General features: G+C 45.9%; 1 protein-coding gene across 1 annotated transcript in view; it reads left to right on the forward strand.

Annotated features, from left to right (window-relative positions):
- Positions 1-1,228: 1,228 nt before the first annotated feature.
- LOC149460292 (class I histocompatibility antigen, F10 alpha chain-like) overlaps positions 1,229-21,826 on the forward strand; it is a 29,502-nt gene continuing 8,904 nt past the window's right edge. Inside the window, exons 1-4 of the mRNA XM_089679896.1 lie at positions 1,229-1,448; positions 6,633-6,911; positions 19,688-19,966; positions 21,153-21,245. Coding sequence (XP_089536022.1) covers positions 1,229-1,448; positions 6,633-6,911; positions 19,688-19,966; positions 21,153-21,245 — 871 coding nt within the window. The remainder of the gene's footprint in view (positions 1,449-6,632; positions 6,912-19,687; positions 19,967-21,152; positions 21,246-21,826) is intronic.

The following is a 21,826-nucleotide window of genomic DNA, read 5'->3' on the forward strand; positions in this document are numbered from 1 at the left end:
CACTCCTCCTACCACTCCATCCCCCACAGCCACTTCCTCCTGTACCCTCCCTCCTAGATTGTAAGCTCGAAAGAGCAGGGCCCCTCGTGTATTGTTTTGTTACTGTATTGTCTCATGTTCTGTCCCCCGCTATAATGTACAGCGCTGAGCAAATCTTCTGGCGCTATATAAATACTGTATGATAATAATAATCTTTACCCTCAATATGAGGAATATTCAAATACGACTCCATATCTGTTGATATTAGAATAGCATCTTGTGTAATTGTTACATCCAAGATAATAAGTACATGTAAAGTATCTTTAGGATAGGAGGGTAAACATTCTTCATGGGGTCTCAAATATTTATCAATTATGATGCTGGAAGGACAGGACAAACCCACCTCAGTTCAGGGCATCTCTATACTGCCATGAGGCATATTGGACCATGCTCCAGTCTAACGTCTCTTCTGAGGGACTACTCCCATTTTTGGCTTTCCAATCCAAAGGTTGATGAGCCTTATCAGTAGGTAGGTACATTCAGACTCTATATCTCCTGCAGTCACTTGGGATACTTTCAAGGCCTTTACAAGGGGCCGATTCCAACCCATAATAAGGTTTGACAAAGGAGCTGATTGGTGCTCCAAAACGCATTACCTAGGCAACAAATTGTCCCTCACGTCCGGATCTGCATTCCACAGTGGTTTCGCTCATCTATTCCAGCTGACGTGTGGCTCCCTGGCTTATCCATCTATGCTGATAGCTGCTGCTGGCACTCTTTCACTGTGTGTGAACAATCCCACTACAGATGCACTGTAAAGACAAGATCTCCTTTCATGGATTTATGTGAGTGTGCATTTGGCTGCTTTATTACTGCACTTAGTGGTGTCCTTTGCAGTAGGAGAGGATGCCAGAGGCTTTATAATCAGTGAGTGGAAGGAGAGGCCACTAGGGAGCCCTGTAAGCAAGAGCAGGAGGAAAGGGCACTGGGAGCCAAAAAAACAGCGAGCAGAAGCAGGAGGAGAAAACACTGGGGGCCTTGTGATTAGTGACTAGGATCAGAAAGAAAGGACGCTGGGGGGGGCTTCGTATAATCAGTTAGGGAAACAACTAATGTTCAGAACATAAAAAGTTAGGAAGATTAAGAATACAATATATAAAATATAATATTGTGTTCCTGTATTATCCCCAATTACGATAGTGGTTAACAACAGGAGTACCGGCAGGCAACTCGTTGCACATCATGCGCCATGTACACATTCCTTGAACAACCATTTGAAGGTGAATACTGCTGCACAAAGTGTGAGCAGGTTGTTTCCCTGAAAACCCAGATCCTGAATCTAGGACGGCAACTGGCAACACTGCATAGCACTGTCAACCTGAAAGAGAGTTTAGACTGTACCCCTCAGGTGCAAGCAGGGGCTAGTACAGAGGTGGGTGGAGATATGGAGATACATGCACCAAAACAAGGTAGATGGGTACATGGGGTAAAGGGAGCAGCTTTAAAGAGGCCAGGTCTGAGATGATATATCCCAATAAAAATGCCCAGTTACGTGATGTTGGGTATATCAGTCAAGGAGTGGCATTATTGGACTCCCCTACCAGCCAGGGCAATAACTCATTCAGTGAGAATGGGGGAAAGGTTACAGGAAAGTATAGAAAGATACTGGTGGTAGGGGACTCAATTATTTAGGTCAGATAGGGTTCTGTCACAAAGACCATGACTGCCAAATAGTAGTATGTTGTTTACAGAACACTTGAATCAGATGGACAGATTGTTGGGCAGGGCTGGGGAGGACCCAGCTGTCACGGTATTCAATAGTACCAATGACAAAGTTAGAGGAATATGGAGCGTCCTAAAAATGATTTCAGGCACATAGGAGCTATATTAAACTAAAGGACCTCTAAATCAGTATTCTCGGAAATACTGCTTGTACCTGCAGTCACACCTTCCCCATAAATGACAGGGAATTTGTTTACAAGTGACAATGAGAAATCAACTGTGTTAAATACATTCTTCTCCTCAGTTTATACTAAGGAAAAGTAGGGGTATAATAGACAAGATGGTATTGTTATGAACAAATGCATAGAATGTTCCCTTGTGGCTAATTTGTGGTGATTTTAGTAAATTTAGTGAATGTCACTTTTACAACTTTCAAATTTCCCACAGTTCCGTCCCCGTACGTCCTGACGTCGCAGGGAACGGAACCCAGAAGAAACATCAAACAAGTGTCAATATCTGTGCACACTTCTATTGTGTAAGGAGTAAATACCCTTACCAAATTAAATTAATAATCACGCCTTAAACACCACCAAGGTATGATACAATTCCAAAGAACGCACTCCTAAGAGAAGATCTTTAAGATGTCATCACAGCCTTATGGATCAATCTCCTTGATGTCATCTGAGTAAAGCAAGCCTGCATACGCCATACTCCTTCTAATACCAAGCTCCACCGACGCACACCATAAATGAGACAGAATATAGTGTAATACCGCAATACACCTTTAAGCCATACTTTATTATTGTGCTTACATTATAGCAGCTTTTAAAACGCCATATTTCCAACCACTTCAAACCTCTAGGAAGTCCTGGTATCATCCACAAGTGTTTGGTAGGACTTGCCAGTAACCATGATGGCTGCTCCGTCACTTCCGGTTCCGCCGTGTGCGTCTGACGTCACTTCCCTTGACACGTTTCGTCATCGGACTTAATTATAAAGGATATGATTTGGGAAATTGTATAGGGTATAGGTAGCATATGCTAAATAAGTCACAATTTTTATATTGTTTTAACCGCCTTACTGCCGCCCTATAGCAGAAATACTGCTACAGGGCGGCAGGGGTGCGCTAAATCACATATATATATGTGATTGTGCATTTCCGGGCAGGGGGGGTAAGCGCCCTTCTCGCGTCACCATTCGCGGCTTCGGCACCTGGTGATCACCGAGTAATACCAACTGGGGGAGAGAACTGTATGTAAACAATACAATTCTTTCCCCTGTCGGCTCCTGCACACTGCTTTGTATGGCTCTGCATAGCACAGCCATACAAAGCAGTGTGCTTACAGTGAAGCACACACACACAGCACAAAGTAAAACAGCACACAGTTAACCCTTCCTGTGTGTGTGTGCTTTCCTGCTTACAGTGGAAAGCACACACACAGCCCCATAGTAAATCACACTCAGCACACAGTTAACCCTTTGATCACCCCACATGTTAACCCCTTCCTGCCCAGTGCCATTAGTACAGTGTCAGCTTTTTTATTAGCACTGATCACTGTATCTGTGTCACTGGTGATGTAAGTGACACCAAGTCAGTTCCCCTTAGTGTCAGAATGCCCACTGCAGTCCCGCTATAAGTCACTAATCGCCACCATTACTAGTAAAAAAAATAAATTCCACTATATAAATACCTCCATTTGTAAACACTATAACTTTCATGTAAACCAATTAATTTACATGTATTGGGATTTTTTCTGTAGCAGAATGCATTTTGCCCTAAATTTATGATGAAATTTGATATTTAAAAATTTTTTATTGGACATGTTTAATAGCAAAAAGTAAAAAAATATTGTTTTTTTCTCAAAATTGTCAGTCTTTTTTTGTTTATAGCGCAAACACGCCAAAGATTCACCATCTAAATTTCTTAAAACCTGGATGTGTTGGATTCATTTCAAATCCACTGAACTCTATTGTGATACTGTAGACTAATAACGACATCCTCAAGTAGCTTTAGAACAACAACTCGAGTAAACACCCTTCAGCTTAATGTTATTGCCTTTTGAACCACATTCCTCACTTTATTCCAGTGTTCTTCTCCTAAACAGGAGACCATCTTTGACCAACCCCACTCTCACGATCTGCCTGTTTCTCTGATACCTGATCCCTACTGGGACTGATACGGGGATGGGGTTGGTAAATGAGACTGGGATTGACCAATTCTCAGAGGGCCAATACAAGATCCCCTTCTACAGGTGAAACTCGAAAAATTAGAATATCGTGCAAAAGTTCATTTATTTCAGTAATGCGACTTAAAAGGTGAAACTAATATATGAGATAGACTCATTACATGCAAAGCAAGATAGTTCAAGCCGTGATTTGTCATAATTGTGATAATTATGGCTTACAGCTCATGAAAACCCCAAATCCACAATCTCAGAAAATTTGAATATTCCATGCAATCAATAAAACAAGGATTGTACATAGAACAATATCGGACCTCTGAAAAGTATAAGCATGCATATGTACTCAGTACTTGGTTTGGGCCCCTTTTGCAGCAATTACTCCATCAATTTGGCATAGCATGGAAGCTATCAGCCTGTGGCACTGCTGAGGTGTTATGGAAGACCAGGATGCTTCAATAGCGGCCTTCAGCTCTTCTGCATTGTTTGGTCTCATGTCTCTCATCTCTCTCTTGCCAATGCCCCATAGATTCTCTATGGGGTTCAGGTCAGGTGAGTTTGCTGGCCAATCAAGCACAGTAATCCCACGGTCATTGAACCAGATTTTGGTGCTTTTGGCAGTGTGGGCAGGTGCCAAGTCCTGCTGGAAAATGAAGTCAGCATCCCCATAAAGCTCGTCTGCAGGAGGAAGCATGAAGTGCTCCAAAATCTCCTGGTAGACGGCTGCGTTGACCCTGGACTTAATGAAGCACAGTGGACCAACACCAGCAGATGACATGGCTCCCCAAATCAACAAAGACTGTGGAAACTTCACACTGGACTTCAAGCATCTTGCATTGTGTGCCTCTCCATTCTTCCTCCATACTCTGGGTCCTTGGTTTCAAATGAGATGCAAAAGTTGCTCTCATCAGAAAAGAGGACTTTGGACCACTGAGCAACAGACCAGGTCTGTTTTTCTTTAGCCCAGGTAAGACGCTTCTGACATTGTTTGTTATTCAGGAGCGGCTTGACAAGAGGAATACGACATTTGAAGCCCATGTCCAGGATCTGTCTGTGTGTGGTGGCTCTTGATGCACTGACTCCAGTCTCAGTCTACTCCTTGTTAAAGTCCCCAACACTTTTGAATGGCCTTTTCCTGACAATCCTCTCCAGGCTGCGGTCATCCCTGCTGCTTTTGCACCTTTTTCTTCCACACTTTTCCTTTCCACATAACTTTCTATTAATGTGCTTTGATAGAGCACTTTGGGAACATCCAACTTCTTTTGCAATTACCTTTTGAGGCTTTCCCTCCTTTTGGAGGGTGTCAATGATGGTTTTCTGTACAACTGTCAAGTCAGCAGTCTTTCCCATGATTGTGATTCCTACTGAACTAGACTGAGAGACCATTTAAAGGCTCAGGAGCCCTTTGCAGGTGTTATGGCTTAATTAGCTGATTAGAGTGGGACACTTTGAGCCTAGAATATTGCACCTTTTCACAATATTCTAATTTTCTGAGATTGTGGATTTGGGGTTTTCATGAGCTGTAAGCCATAATCATCACAATTATGACAACTAACGGCTTGAACTATCTTGCTTTGCATGTAATGAGTCTATGTCATATATTGGTTTCACCTTTTAAGTTGCATTACTGAAATAAATGAACTTTTGCACGATATTCGAATTTTTTGAGTTTCACTTGTATTATTCCAAACTAATTCCTCCTGACTTTTTTCTGTTTTCATGTTCCCCTTTCTCCCCTTAATCCCAACCCCCTCTTCCTCAGCACTACGAAGGTGGATTGCTGTTGGATCGGACCAATAAAACCAATCAGGGGGCAGCACTGGCCACAGAGCAATAGGTCTACTTTCCACCAAGAATCATATGAGCTCCCCGAACTGCTTATGTACTCACGTTCTTACTGCCCAGATCAGATGGTATATCCACCCCACTAGGTTATGAGAGCTTCAAAGGAAAGGAACAGGGGGAGATTTTCCTTTCGACTCCTTAGGGTTACTAGAAGCTGGACATGCAATCATATTACTCCATATGTCAATGTCAATATGTCAATGTCAATGTCAAATAGTGTATGGAGGAGCTATAAACCTATACATTTGACAATGTATTGATAATTTGTTTTTCTTTGTGTTTTCTCTCCTCTCGCATTTATGTGTTGAATGTTAATTTCATTCGCTGTAATGACTGTACTGTTTCACTTAATTGTTACTGTGCAACATTTGTACCTGAAGCTTACATTTCAATAAAACAAACTTTTTTTGAAAAAAAAAAAATTAAAAACAAACAGGCGATCAAGTACCACCAAAAGAAAGCCCTATTTGTGGGGGAAAAAAGGCCGCAAATTTCATTTGGGTGCAACGTTGCTTGACCATGCAATTGTCGATTAAAATAACGCAGCGCAGTAATGCAAAAAATGGCCTGTTCAGGAAGGGGGGTAAATCCTCTGAAGGGCAAGTGGTAAATCTTGACCATAATTATAAATAAAGAAAATGTGTACAAAACCATAATGTATTCATAACAAATTACTTATGACATGTCAGACATTATGGGGTTTATTTACTAAAACTGAATAGTGCGAAATCTGCTGCAACTCTGCATAGAAACCAATCAGCTTCCAAGTTTTATTGTCAAAGTTAGAAGCTGATTATCCACCATGCAGAGCTGCACCAGATTCTGAGTGCGACAGTTTTAGTAAATCTACCCCTATGTGACTTATTCTACGTCTATGTAACAGTTTTTTTCTCATGCTGTGTGCAGGGATCCATTACTTCCAGGTGATGTTTGGCTGTGAACTGAATGATGATGGCAACACTAATAGATATCTGCGCATTGGGTATGATGAGACAGATTTTGCCTACCTGGACACACAGAGATGGATCTATATCCCAATCACGCTCAAGGCTGAGATCACTACACAAGAATGGAACAGTCCTGAAAACAGAGATGGAGAGAGATCAAAGTATTATTTGGAGGGATTCTGTATTCCAAAGCTGCAACAATATATCAAATATGGAATAAACGAGCTGAAGAAGAAAGGTGACTATATATTATAACAAAAAATTATACATGAGAGTATGAGAGTGAGACCATCACTGGCTGCAGCTGCTCTCTGTAATTGCTGCACTGTGCTGTTGAACTGGTTAATAGCTATGTCAGCAAAAGGAGGGAGCTGCTAAGCAGGAATATTTCAATAGAGTAAGTCAGGCAGTAATGTACTGTTGGAACTGTAGTCCTGAGGAGAGACTCTACTGTGTATAACAAAGAGCTTTTGAACTACATTCCCCCAGGGAGGAGATTGCTGGGAGGAGAGGAAAGCTGCATTTTCCTGGGTGCCATGAGGGTGACTCGAGAGTGCACATTGCTGTCCAGGGTGCACCATCACTGCTGCATATCGGCGGCCTGAGCGGGATCCGGAGTCTTGAGGGGTGCTGACAGTCAGAGCCACCTGGGTGCAGAGAAGAGAGTGGATTAATTGCTGCGTGTAACCGGATGCGAGCTGCAATATTGGTGGGACTGGTGAGCTGCTGCTGCTGTGGGGATTCACTATCTGCTGTTGGAGAAAGAGACTGAGCCATTTAGGAACTGGCCATACATCTATTTAGTAGTCTTATTTGCTGCCTGCAGGTGTAATTGGGACTCTAGTCATGTACATCACCAGTACCTGGGCCCCAACACTAGCTGGCTGAAGCGTTAGGACTGAAGATTTCCTTTTTTCAGCTTCTACACAGAGACCTTTATCTATTGCTTATACTCCAAGGTACCTCTCAAGGGATCATGCACTATATCTTAGCCATTCTCCTAGATTGCATTCTAAACAAATTATAGCACCATTATTTACATTGCACTTAGGGTTTATATGCACTCTTTATTGCTGATTTTGTTGGTTCATTAGTTCAATCCAGTCTAGTGGTACATAACTCTATTTTAAGTGTAGTGCTACCCCCAAAGGAGTCACTTGTTAATTTGGGTTCTCTGTTGTGTGCCTTGACTCCAAAAATAACCTCAATCCCTCTGACACACATTGTTGAATAAAAGTTACTGCAAGCACTAATAAGAACACCAGTATGGACACCTTTAAATAGGCTGTGAGTTAGTACCAGAAAGGGACACAAGTCTGTTCAATGGCAAATTAATACAGAGTATTGGTACTGATTAGAATGAATGGTGGTTTGAGCATAAATGAGCACGATAATCACTATGCCAAGGTAACTTAGAATAGAGTTCTATGCCACTAGACTGGAATTAACTCATAAATTAGCTAAGTCAGCATTAAGCAGCACATATAGCTATAAACTGCAGTGTGGATAATAATACTATAACTAGTCTAGTGTGCACTCTAGGAAAATAGCTAGGACAGGTTCAATGTCTCCTGAGAAGTACCCCTTAGCATAAGCATATGTAAAGGTCTCTGGTTAGCAGCTGTAAAGGAGCAGTCTTTAGTCTAGCTCCTCAGCTGGCTAGCATTGGGGCCCAGTTGCACAATTCTTTCTCTTCCTCCCAGCAATCTCCTTTCTGGGTAATGTAGTTCAAAAGCTTTTGATTACACAATACAGCCTTTCCTCAGTTCCCACAGTGCATTGCTGCATGACTCCGTCTAATGAATTCTTCCAGATCAGCAGCTCCCTCCTTTTGCTGAAATAACTGTTAACCAGTTCAGCACTGCAGTTCAGAACCTACAGAGACCAGCTGCAGCCATTGTTTCTCTCACTGTCATTCTTAGACAAGCACCTGGCTACACGCTCCCCCTTCCAGAAGTCTTTGATCTCCAAACAAGGGCAGCGTCCAATGGCATATAATGTCTATAGCTTTAGATTAACTTAAATGAACAGCTAACAGAAAACTTAAAAGTTAGCATTTACACAAAACCAAATGATTCACGTTAGCATAGGAATTTGAACCTCCCGCCATTTGTCAGAAGAAGTGAAGTTATGTCCATTATTATTATTATTATACAGGATTTATATAGCATCAACAGTTTGCGCAGTGCTTCACAAAATGAAGGTAGACATTACAGTTACAATACAATTTGGTAAAAGAGGAAACAGAGGGCCCGGCTCGTTAGATCTTACAATCTAGGAGGAAGGGTTGAGTGATACAAAAGTTTAATAGCTTTTCGGGGGATGAGCTGATGGAGGAAATAAATGGTTGTTTACTTGGTAGAAGCAGGATAGGCTTCTTTAAAGAGGTTTTCAGGGATAGTCTAAAGATGGATAGATTAGGAGACAGCCGGACAGATTTGGGTAGGGAGTTCCATAGGATGGGAGAAGCTCAGGAAAAGTCCTGAAGATGAGCATGGGAGGAGGTGACTCAGGAACTAGAGAGCAGAATGTTTTGGGAGAATCAAAGAGAGCGGTTTGGTTGATATTTTGAGACCAGGTTGGTGATGTAGCTGTCGGCAGAGTTGTGGATGGCTTTGTAAGTTGTTGTTAGTATTTTGAATTTTATTCATTGGGCGAGTGGAAGCCAGTGGAGGGATTGGCAGAGAGGGATAGCAGACACTGAACGGTTGGTAAGGTGGATGAGCCTGGCAGCAGTATTCATAATGGACTGGAGGGGGGATAGCCTATGTAAAGGTAAGCCAATGAGGAGGGAGTTGCAGTAGTTGAGGCGAGCGATAACCAGGGAGTGTATTAGGAGCTTTGTGGTATCATTGGTTAAAAAGGGGTGTATTCTGGAGATGTTGTGGATGGCTCACTTAGATGTGCAAGGGGGTGACAAAGACTGATATCTAGTCACTGGACGTAGTCTTTGAGATACAACCTAGGTAGGCCATGAATGTGGTTGCGGAGGCACACAAACTGCTTCTGCAAGTGACAATAGCTGATTATAGTGCCAAGTCTTTTATGGACCTGTTCTTCCTTCCAGGTGAATCTGGTATTCCGGCAATTTGGGCAACTAACATGGGGCTGAGACTTCCACATATAAGCTAGTTTATGATTCCCAGGGATGCCCAGATTCCTCAGCAGCACTCTATTACTAGGCAGTAGGTCCTGTATCCTTACTTTCACATCATTATCTTTTGTTTTGCTGCCCTTCGGATGTCTGAGGCAGCCTGGGCTTTCTCGTATGTTGTTTTCAGATTCTTCCTTAAACAGTCATTGAAGTTTGGTCTGAGGACGTGCCAAATGCTGGGTCAACTGGCAGTTAGGCATCCCTCCTGAACATGAACATACAGAAGGAGTACCTTTTGGCATTGTTCTCTATTATACAGTAGGCATGTATGACTTCTAAAATATACTGGCTCCTGTCTTGTTTCATCTTTTCAGGAGTATCCTGAGCATCTCCTGAACATATCTAAAAGCATGCGATCAAATTGTTCTGAATGTGGGTTTCTTGCAGTTGGTAAGGAGTTGTTCTGGACTTCTGAATGCCTAATAGGTCTAACAGTCTCTCAGACATTATTTCTAAGCCTAAGGCAGAGCAGCTTCCACCTCACAGGCCGAATAACTGTGTCATTGATTTAATTCCTTGTGCTAGTGTCTCTGTAGACGGATATACCACCTCAGCTTTCCTGAGACCAAGGCCATGTCTGAATATATTGTGGAAAACCTTAAGAAAGGGATTTATCTGCAAAATCCACATGCCCCGCCGGAGTGGGTTTCTTCTTTGTTGGGAAGAAAGGTGGTTGGCTTTGCCCCTGCATAGACTATCAAAGCCTGATTGCTATCACAATAAAGAATTGTTACATATTGCAACTCACTTCTGAATTGTTTGATTGTCTCTGTGGGGCTCAAATCTTTATGAAATTCGATTTGCAAGGATGGACTCTCCATGGATCCTGAAGAGGTTGCTGCTATGAACAACTGGCCCTTGCCTAGCAGCTTCAAGGCTACCCAGCGCTTCCTAAGTTTCACCAACTTCTGCTTCAATTCATGGCCCCAAGCATAGCTCTTATTTGGAAGAACGCCAATACCAAGAACTGGCTACCCGAAGCCGTAGAAGCGTTTCTCGTGCTAAAACAAGCTTTCCTTTATGGCCTGTTCTTTTGAGGCCGGACATTACCAAGCCTTTCTCTATTGAAGTTCTGTAGGAGCTACTTTCTGTAAGAGTTGGAGCAGTCCTTTCTTAGTCCCCTAGTGGACTTAAGCACCCATGTGGCTTTTTTCTCGAAGAAGTTTGCTCCAGTAGAGAAAAATGACTTGGCCTGGAAGAATGGCAATATCACTTGGAAGGTTTGCATCAGCAAATCACAATCTATAAGATCATAAGAACCTGCAAACACCTTCAATCTGCACATCACTTCAATCATAGATAGGCCTGTTGGTGCTTATTATTTTTCTGGTTTGATAGTGTCATTACTAGAGATGAGCGAATCGAACATGGCGAAGTGGAATTCGTTTCGAAGATTAGGAAAAATTTGATTTGCGCTGAATCCGAAAATTAGCAAACTTCGGATGCACGAATCGAATTTTCCCAAAAATGGCGGCGACATGTGTGGCGACGGAGCGGGGATCTCTGGGAAGGCGCGCAGACAAGGCGCGCTGACCCATAATGCATTCATTCATGACATGTGATCGCATTAGCCAATCAGCAGCCAGCCAGCCAGCACTGTGTAATGGTGGAGCTATAAATCGCGGCCATCTTAGAATTCTCCATTAGCCTCCGGTCATTCAAGAGAGACAGACCTGTCTGTATTAGGGACAGAGTTAGGGCCACAGAGACTTTAGGGCCACAGAATCGTTACTCAGGGACACAGAATCGTTACTCAGGGACACAGAATCGTTACTCAGGAACACAGAATTGTTACTCAGGGACACAGAATTGTTACTCAGGGACACAGAATCGTTACTGAGGGACACAAAATCGTTACTCAGGGACACAGAATTGTTACTCAGGGACACAGAATTGTTACTCAGGGACACAGAATCGTTACTGAGGGACACAGAATCGTTACTCGGGGACACAGAATTGTTACTCAGGGACACAGAATCGTTACTCGGGGACACAGAATCGTTACTCAGGGACACAGAATTGTTACTCAGGGACACAGAATCGTTACTTTCTGCTTCACAACCACTATTGAATTAAAGAGTATGTCAGACAACACGCAGAGGAGTGGCAGAGGAGGCAATGTTTCAGGAGCGAGCAGACGTGGCAGCAGAGGAAGGGGTCGAGGCAGCACTAGTCGCAGCCAGAGGCCAGTGCTCCCGGTGTCATCCAGCGGTCGTATCTCCACCGACAACCCTGCCGTCATCGATTGGTTGACTCGGTCGTCTTCCTCTTCCCAGGTCACCTCTGACACCTACAGCCAACGGTCGGTGGGTACGTCAGACACAACCATTAGTTGGCATGGCCCGGGAGCAAGCCCACTGAAATCACGTGTCCTCTACCTGCCCCTGTCCTTTGGTGTTCCCTCACCAAGCGAAGTATCGCATGCTGTGGGCTCAGCCCCACTGTACAGTGAGGAAGAGCTAACAGAGTGCGGTCAGGAACGGGGGGAGACATCCGCCTCTTCAGCAGCCAGGCGAAGAAGTACTGGCGAGGAGAGTGGCTCGGTAGCCGGTCTAGAGACAGGTCTGTCTCCTGACCTACACACAGCCGAGGGGGCTAGTAGTGACGCGGAGACCCTAATTGATGATGATGAGGCTGATCGCACTTGGCAGCCTCGTCGTCATCAGGCTATTGCTTCCGCATCATCAGGAGAAGAGGGTGCCAGCTTGCCAGTGAGCAAAACAGTCGGTGGGTTGCCCAGGAGGCAGCAGGGTCGCAGCAGTGTCAGTGGAGGCAAACGGCCACGGAGTAGAGCACCAGCTCCACTGCAGCCTACCACCACGGCCAGTAGTGGTGCCGGTGTGCACGGAGGAAGTAGCAGTCAGCCAGTGAGGAGTAGCGGGGGCAAAGTTTCCTACTCGGCGGTGTGGCAATTTTTCGTCAAGCCGCCCGAGGAAGTAAACGTAGCCGTATGTCGACTATGTGGCCAGAAAGTCAAGCGTGGCCAGGGGGCCCATGTTGGGACTACAGCGTTGCGTCAGCATATGCAGCGTCGCCATTCGGTGGCCTGGGAAAACCGTGATAAAGATACGGCGGTTCTGCCTGCCCCAGCCCCCGCTCCATCACCCGCTCCGTTACTTGCTCCATCACCCGATGTCAATCGCCCTCTATCAGCCAGTCAAGGCTCCAACACCTCTGCTGAGGGGAGTTGTCGCTCGTTGGCATCTTCCGCTCGTTCAGATGCTCCTTCTCCTGCTACTCCTCTTCATGGATTCCGTCAGCAGTCTTTCTTGGAATCCGTTTCCAAGAGACAACAGTTTGCGAGCACGCACCCGACGGTGCAGAAGCTGAACGTCCTCCTGTCCAAGTTGCTGGTGCTGCAGTCCCTCCCTTTCCAAGTGGTGGACTCAGCACCTTTCCGAGAAATGATGGCTTGTGCCGAGCCACGGTGGAGAGTGCCAAGCCGGCATTTCTTCGCCAAAAAGGCAGTGCCAGCCCTGCATTCACATGTAGAAGAGATGGTGGGCCAGTCTTTGAGCATGTCGGTCTCTGCCAAAGTGCACGGCAGCGCCGACGTGTGGAGCTGTAACTACGGTCAGGGACAGTACATGTCATTTACGGCCCACTGGGTGAACGTGGTGCCGGCACAGCCGCACCAGCAACTTGGACAGGTCACGCCGCTTTTGCCTCCACGTTTGCACGTCCTTGGTCCAGCAAAGATGTCCGCCTCTACCACCTCTTCTTCTGCCGTGTCCTCAGCCGCCACCCCCGTGCCAAGTCCCATTACCCGACCGGCATATCACATGTGCAGGGCGCAACGGTGTCACGCTGTGCTGCACCTGGTATGCCTTGGCGAACGTAGTCACACAGGGGAGGAACTTCTGAGTGTAATGAACAGAGAAATCGACAAATGGCTGTCTCCGCGCAAACTAAAAATCGGAACCATGTTGACCGACAACGGAAAGAACATGGTGTCTGCTCTGCGTCAAGGAAGGTTGTGCCATGCGCCATGCATGGCTCACGTGTTCAATCTGGTTGTCAAGCGGTTCCTAAAATCCACCATCCCACTGCAAGACATCCTTAAAATGTCACGTAAACTTTGCATGCATTTCAGCCATTCCTACACCGCAAAGCACACCCTCCTTGAGCTGCAGCGGCAGAACGGAATTCCACAGCATCGCCTGATCTGCGACGTTGCAACAAGGTGGAATTCAACCCTACATATGTTAGACCGCCTTTACGAACAGCGAAAGGCCATCACCGATTTCCTGATGTTACAATCGGATAAAGGTACTCCCCTGTGTAACTTCGATGTCAGCCATTGGCAGCTCATGCGTGACACCTGCCGCTTGCTCAGGCCCTTTGAGGAGGCCACGCTATTCGTGAGTCGGCAGGACTATGGGATGAACGACGTCATTCCTCTGTTGCACGTCCTGGAACAAATGCTGTTAACAATGGCTGGTCAGAGGGCGGTAGACGTGGCGCACAGATCTCAACGCCACATGACCCCTGTGGGGGCAGGACAGGAAGAAGAGGAGGAGGTAGAGGAGGACATTGGTGCTCAGGAATTATTGAGTGAAATGGGTGGTTTTTCCACTCAGCGGACAGGAGTGGAGGAGCAGGAGCATCTGGTAGAGGAGGAGGAGGAGGAGACAGAGGACCCAGACGCACCGTGGCAGTATGCTGTGGAGATGGAGGCAGGGAGTCCCTCGCATTCCTTGGCACAAATGGCTCATAGCATGCTCGGTTGCTTGCGTAGCGACAGCCGAATAATAACCATCAGACAGAGGGATGACTTTTGGCTGTCCACCTTGTTGGACCCTCGCTACCGTTCAAAAATGGTGGCCTTTTTCACACCTGCTGAGAGGGAGGCCAAAATAAAGTACTATAAAAACCACCTATGTAGTCAGTTGGTCTCTGCCTTTCTGCGCCAACGTCCATCCTCAGACACTGTGGGCCCTGTGCGCTCGCGTTCCTCTGCCATGGCAGCAGGGGAGGGGTGGGGTGGTAGGAGCAGTGGCAGCTCCACCAGCAGCGGCTGCCTCAGTCTGCAGTCGATGATGAGTAGCTTTCTTCACCAGCGCAGTGAGGAAACTACTAACCAGCCGCAGCAGCAGCAGCATCAGGTGGACCTGGAGCAGGACCTCAAACAACAGGCTTGGGCCTACTTGGACAGCACCCTGCCAACCGAGGTAGACAATCCCCTTGACTACTGGGCAACGAAACTTGACCTTTGGCCCCAACTAGCTGAATTTGCCCTTGAAAGGCTGTCATGCCCGGCCAGTAGCGTGGCATCGGAGCGCGTGTTTAGTGCGGCAGGAGGTATTGTAACTCCGCGGAGGACACGACTGTCCACCCAAAGTGTGGAGAGACTCACGTTTGTGAAAATGAATCAGGCGTGGATTAGTCTGGATTTCAAACCACCAGTTCCTGACACAACTGACTAAATCCGCCATGAATCATGCCCCAAACATGTTATTATTTTTAACATAGGCCTCTGTATGGCCTTCAATTTAAGCTGCTTACGCTTCGCCACTCTGCCATGGGCCCCTGTACCGCCTCCTCTTGCTGCTGCCAGGTCCAGAGTGTGTCATGGGTCCCTGTACGGCCTCCCATTGCTGCTGTCTCCATCGCCACACTCTGCCATGTGCCACTTTCAGGTCTCCTCACACTGCTGGTGGGTTCCATTTTGTCATAGGGTGCTGTATGGCCTCCCATTGCTGCTGCCTCCACCGCCACCCTGCGCCATGTGCCTCTGTCGTCTGCTCACGCTGCTGACGGCTTCCGCTTTTTAACCGAGGCCTGTGTTTGGCTTCCGAATACTGCTGCATCCACCGCCACCCTGCGCCATGTGCCTCTGTCGTCTGCTCACGCTGCTGACGGCTTCCGCTTTTTAACCTAGTCCTGTGTATGTCTTCCGAATACTGCTGCCTCCACCACCACCCTGCGCCATGTGTCTCTGTCGTCTGCTCACGCTGCTGATGGCTTCCGCTTTTTAACCTAGGCCTGTGTATGGCTTCCGAATACTGCTGCCTCCACCGCCACCCTGCGCCATGTGTCTCTGTCATCTGCTCACGCTGCTGACGGCTTCCGCTTTTTAACCTAGGCCTGTGTATGGCTTCCGAATACTGCTGCCTCCACCGCCACCCTGCGCCATGTGCCTCTGTCGTCTGCTCACGCTGCTGACGGCTTCCGCTTTTTAACCCTGGCCTGTGTATGGCTTCCGAATACTGCTGCCTCCACCGCCACCCTGCGCCATGTGCCTCTGTTGTCTGCTCACGCTGCTGACGGCTTCCGCTTTTTAACCTAGGCCTGTGTATGGCTTCCGAATACTGCTGCCTCCACCGCCACCCTGCGCCATGTGCCTCTGTCATCTGCTCACGCTGCTGACGGCTTCCGCTTTTTAAACTAGTCCTGTGTATGTCTTCCGAATACTGCTGCCTCCACCGCCACCCTGCGCCATGTGCCACTTTCAGGTCTCCTTACACTGTTGGTGGGTTCCATTTTGTGATAGGGTGCTGTATGGCCTTCCATTGCTGCTGCCTCCACCGCCACCCTGCGCCATGTGCCTCTGTCGTCTGCTCACGCTGCTGACGGCTTCCGCTTTTTAACCGAGGCCTGTGTTTGGCTTCCGAATACTGCTGCTTCCACCGCCACCCTGCGCCATGTGTCTCTGTCGTCTGTTCACGCTGCTGACGGCTTCCGCTTTTTAACCTAGGCCTGTTTATGGCTTCTGAATACTGCTGCCTCCACCGCCACCCTGCGCCATGTGCCTCTGTCGTCTGCTCACGCTGCTGACGGCTTCCGCTTTTTAACCGAGGCCTGTGTTTGGCTTCCGAATACTGCTGCATCCACCGCCCGCCCACTGCTGCTGCCAGGCCCGTAATCTGTCATGGGCCCCTGTACCGCCTCCTCATGCTGCTGCCAGGTCCAGAGTGTGTCATGGGTCCCTGTACGGCCTCCCATTGCTGCTGTCTCCATCGCCACACTCTGCCATGTGCCACTTTCAGGTCTCCTCACACTGCTGGTGGGTTCCATTTTGTCATAGGGTGCTCTATGGCCTCCCATTGCTGCTGCCTCCACCGCCACACTGTGGCTCCACACTCTGGTTTTGGCCCCGTGACTGCCCAAATGAGTGAAGTGTGCGGTGATTCTTAGATCGACGGCACTCATCTGCATGTCATACTGACTGACAGTATTAGTTCTCTTCCCCAGCAGACTCCAAGGGCATTTAAATTAAAGGTACAGTGTTCTGCACTAATATAAAGGCTCTCTGAAGCCTAGAAACACCCTTTTTATAAGTTAAATTCGCAGCGAATATATTCGCCTCGAATCGAATTTATTCCGCGAATTCGGAGGATCAGCCGAATCAAATTTTTGAATAATTCGCTCATCTCTAGTCATTACCTTCATGTGCAGATGCTCTTTCCCATTTATTTGACATGCAAGACTCTGAAACTTTTTTTGAGCCAAAGTTTATTGCTCCATCTATTTGAATCCTATATATGAGACTCAACCATAACCTCTATATGAGACTCAACCATAACCTCGATATAACCTCTATATGAGACTCAACCATTCCTCCTGGCAAAACCTTTATGCCTGTGGATATATACACCAAACTTTTTTTTGCTGGGCCCATGTTTCTAAGTTTTCCTAACATCCCAGAGTTCATAGAATATTTATTCTCCTATCTAGAACTGGTGGCTTGGGCTGTGAAAGGATATAGAACAGTATTTTAAAGCTTGTCTGGTCTGTGCCCAGGCAAAATTTTCTCAAGCTCCTGCAGGGCCCCTTCTGCCACTGCCTTTTCCAGAAGAACCCTGGTGCCGTACCATAATTTGGGTAGTGGTAAATTCTCCAAGATGGTCCATTTCCCACCTATCTTATCTCTACCTTTTGGCAGCTGCTTTGGTGCTAATATTTATTTGAGAGATCTTCAAACTTCATGGGATGCCAACTTCTAAAGTGTTTGACTGTGGGGTCCAGTTCACCTTGCACTTCTGTAATCCTTCTGTCTCTGTAAATCCTTGGAGCTACTGTTTCCTTCAGTTTATCATCTGCAATCCAGTGGGCAGACTGAATGAACTGGAAGTTCCTGCCCTGGATGCTTTATAGAAGAATACGAATCAGATCTATTATCAAGTTCAGAGTCAACTTACATTATCTACTCCGAAAAATAAAACTGACTGACATCGACAAAAGGATACAGTTATTCAACCCCGGTACATAGTTTAGCTTGCAACAAAAAATTTCTGACTTAAAGCTCCCTCTATGAAATTTGGCCTTATGTTATTACCACAAGGATCAATCCAGTTTGTTACAAGCTCCATTTACTTCCAAATTACAATATTCCCACCTACTTTTATATTTAGCTTCTTACAGTAAATCGTTATTCTTGAACAAGTTTTCCTGTCCTTCATCTCTGACCACACCTCCTGTCAATCCATCCCAGGAATAAGAAGTCCACCAGATCCTGGATTCCAAGCTCTCCTGGGGAAAATTCCTTTACATCATAGACTGGAAGGCCTTCTGATGAATCCCAGCTTCTGATACCTCTGCTCCCTCCTGGTCAAAATAATTAATCTCCATTTTCCTTTGAATCCTGGATCTTTGCCAGTGGGGAGGTCCTATAAAACGGGGGTAATTTCATGCTCTCCTGTTCCAGGCTCCAGCACCAGGTCTTTCCTTCTGGATGCAGCTGCCTGCATCCTACCAATTTCCCCTTTAGAACCTTCACAGACATTTGGGTTGATTATTCTGATTACTGATATTGCACTGAAATATGGTTGCTTCCATGTTGCCATTACAAAAGATAGAGCTAAAGATAATTTTGCTGTTTTAGAGACTCACTCTGTTAAGACGTTTGCATGCTATTAGCTAGTCAGATAGAGAAATTGTATTTGTACTGTAATGTACTAAAGCTTATAAACAGGAACAGTACTGTGATACTTGCATTACAATGTTACATGTATATAGCCATTTGTTTTTCTTGAGAAGCATAAGCATTGCTAATTTCACAAACTGAAGACATATTATGAATTCAAAGGGGGGAAAGGAACTTAGTATTTCATGCAACTCCTCTGTTGATTGTTTTTGTTTTGGAACTAACAGTGCCTTTATGGGGACATATGATCATCAATACTACAGTCAGTGGTGTATTTAGATTTTGTGCTGCCCTAGGCAACACAAAGATCGTCTGCCCCCACGGACATGAACCAACACCACCCCCCTTCCCTCTCCTGCAGAAAGAGCCAGACATTGACCAACAACACCCCTGCCCCCCACCTGGGAGATCCTTCCACTACCCCCCCCAGCAATAGAGAGAAGGACACTCATCTTCACAGCTCTGGATATCCCCGGTAATGAGAGTCAGGCTCTACATAAACCATAAAGCAGCCCGCAACCTCTCTCGGATCCCACCTGGTTCCCATGACGTGCGTGTCCCTTCTTCCACCCCTTCTTCTGGGGAGAGGTGCTGCCCCCCTGAAAAATGCCACCCTAGGCAAGTGGCTTGTGGTAAATACGCCCCTGAGTACAGTAGATAGACATAATTTCTGTCACATAATTTCAGTGCTGGGTGGACCCTTTTGTTATCCTTGTGATCTTGAAATTGTTGTGAGCTGAAAGATGAATATATGAATATACAGATTATATACAGTAAATTATCCTCTCTTGATGTGAAAGCCAAGGTAATAATCTTAGGGAGATATAGGCAAAGCATAATAAATTAGGCTATAGTTTGTTGACTTTTTAACGTACTGGATGTCATAGTATGATGTTATCCTTGCAGTTCCCCTGCCTTTGCGCATTACATGAGATATAAAATATATTCCCATGTGTGGTTACAATCTCTATCATGTCTTTGACTTTCCTTTCAGTTCCTCCAGAGGTAAAGGTGTGGGGTCGTACTCAGTCCGATGAGATAACAAGACTTCACTGTCTGGCGTATGGATTTGACCCCCGACCTGTGGATGTGAAGTGGATGAGGAATGGGGTAGACCATGTACCTTCAGATGAAATGAGTCCAATTCTCCCCCATCCTGATGGCACCTATCAGATCAGAGTCGGTGTGGAAGTGCCAACCAAGGAGGGAGACACTTACTACTGTCATGTGGACCACAGCAGTCTGGGGACTGAAACTCTCAGTGTGAAATGGGGTGAGTAAAACAGAAAAAAACAACAACATAGCTTTTTCAGTAGCTTCTTACTTTTCTATGTATACTGTGATGATTGTGGAAATTTAGCTTATTGCTAGCGCAAAAACAGTGAGTTTAGTGCACACCTGAGATACATTTTCAGTGCCTTTTCTGTCCACTTTTAGTTAAAAGTAACACAAAAGCTCACATGCACATTTTCCCATGCAGGGGGTTCTCACCATCAACCCTGTAAAGAAAAAGCTTGCGGCTTCACACTGGTGCCCACTGCGCTTGCACATGCTGGAACTCCACTTTAAGAGATTTCTACATGCTTTGGGAAGGAAGAAATCTCCAACTCAGTATCCATGTCTTGGTGAAGAACAGCAGGGTGCGTGTCCAGGCACACAGCCTTTTTAATAATCTTAGGCATAGCTCAGGGCTCCCATTCAGAACCAGGTGTGCTTCACCCAGGAGACGGGTCTGCCCTGTTGAGGGGACAGGCAAGCTCCACCCAAAAGCCAGGAGGTGTCAGGCTGGGAGAGGACAAAAAGTGGACCCTTGCTGCAGGGTGATGCAACTAAAAGCTAAGAGCAGGGAAAACCCAGGAAGCCAGGAAAGCTGGGTGAGACGGTCTGAGCGACCAATCAAAAGTCAAAGAGCAAGGTTTGGGGCCTAAGCAGTCGCACTGCTGGAGAGAGAGAGACAAGTGGCTCCGTATTATTTTGACTTTGTTTGATAGTGAATAATCCTGTGTGGTAAACCCTGATGTAAGGGCTTTATTTTTAATAGAAGCGGGCCTACAAGTTCTAAAACCACAGTTTACTAAAACTGCTTCTACCGTTGAGCTGAATTCTCCACAATATCAATATATAATATATACTATTTAAGAGTACACCAGCTAAATAAAATCAGAATATGCTATTCCTGTACATGTTAATAAAGGGAGCCTGGGGAGTTATCAGGTTGAGCCAGAAAACATTCATCAAAATACCAGCCAACACCTACGTGTGTGCTACACTACTATATATAACTGTTTGCCTAGATTTAACGCCAAGAAAATCTGTTCACTTAAAATTTTTAGTGGAAGGGAGCTGAATGTTCTTTATTTGCATATGAGTTATATTTCCCAGTAATAATTATGTTATCATTTGATTAGAATACCCGTAAGTGTCTTATGATGTTTCATTCTACTGTGTTTCTGTCTCAGAACCCAACATGAGACCATGGACCATTGTGATTGTTCCTGCCATCATCTGTCTTGTTGTTGCAGCTGTTATTTGTGGAGTATTTGTATACAAGAGTAAGTGTAAGAACTGAGCAATCTTTATGATTTTAGAACTGCTTATCTCAGGCCTCACCATCTATTGGGAATGAATTTTGTTGAACTTGATTTTACCCCAAAATGATCAATTGCACCTTTGCTGTAATCTAGCTAAAATCAGCCTCTAAAGCCTTGTGATCAGCTTAGGTGACATTAACCGTATGTAGCACCCTCCTATGTATCTAGTGGGAGCTAGCTGATTATTATTAGCTAGAGGCTGAGTAGCAACCTACGGTGATAGTCAGAGAGGGTCAAATTTCGATCAGGGATGATCTGCAGACCAGCTTTCTGGAACTTTCCCCTGCTCTAAAATTTTGGAGAAAGTTCTAGAAGCAGTGGGAGGGGTGAGGAGTGGCTGGTCTGCACTCTCAAGGGATCCTGGCCAACCCCCAAGCAGGAGGCTTGGCATGGGGTCAGTACAGCCCTTAAGAGTGTTTGAGCCTGCTCTGTAGCAGGAGAGTTTGGGTGGAAGATGGAGAGAAAAGGCTGAGAAGCAGGAGCCAGTGGGAGGGCCCAGTTGGAAAGGGGCTCACCTCCTGGCAGTGGTGCTGGAGAGGAAG

Source organism: Staurois parvus, unplaced genomic scaffold (assembly GCF_062004578.1).
Source record: "Staurois parvus isolate SC_StPar_1 unplaced genomic scaffold, SC_StPar_1.0 ptg000232l, whole genome shotgun sequence".
Lineage (NCBI taxonomy): Eukaryota > Metazoa > Chordata > Amphibia > Anura > Ranidae > Staurois > Staurois parvus.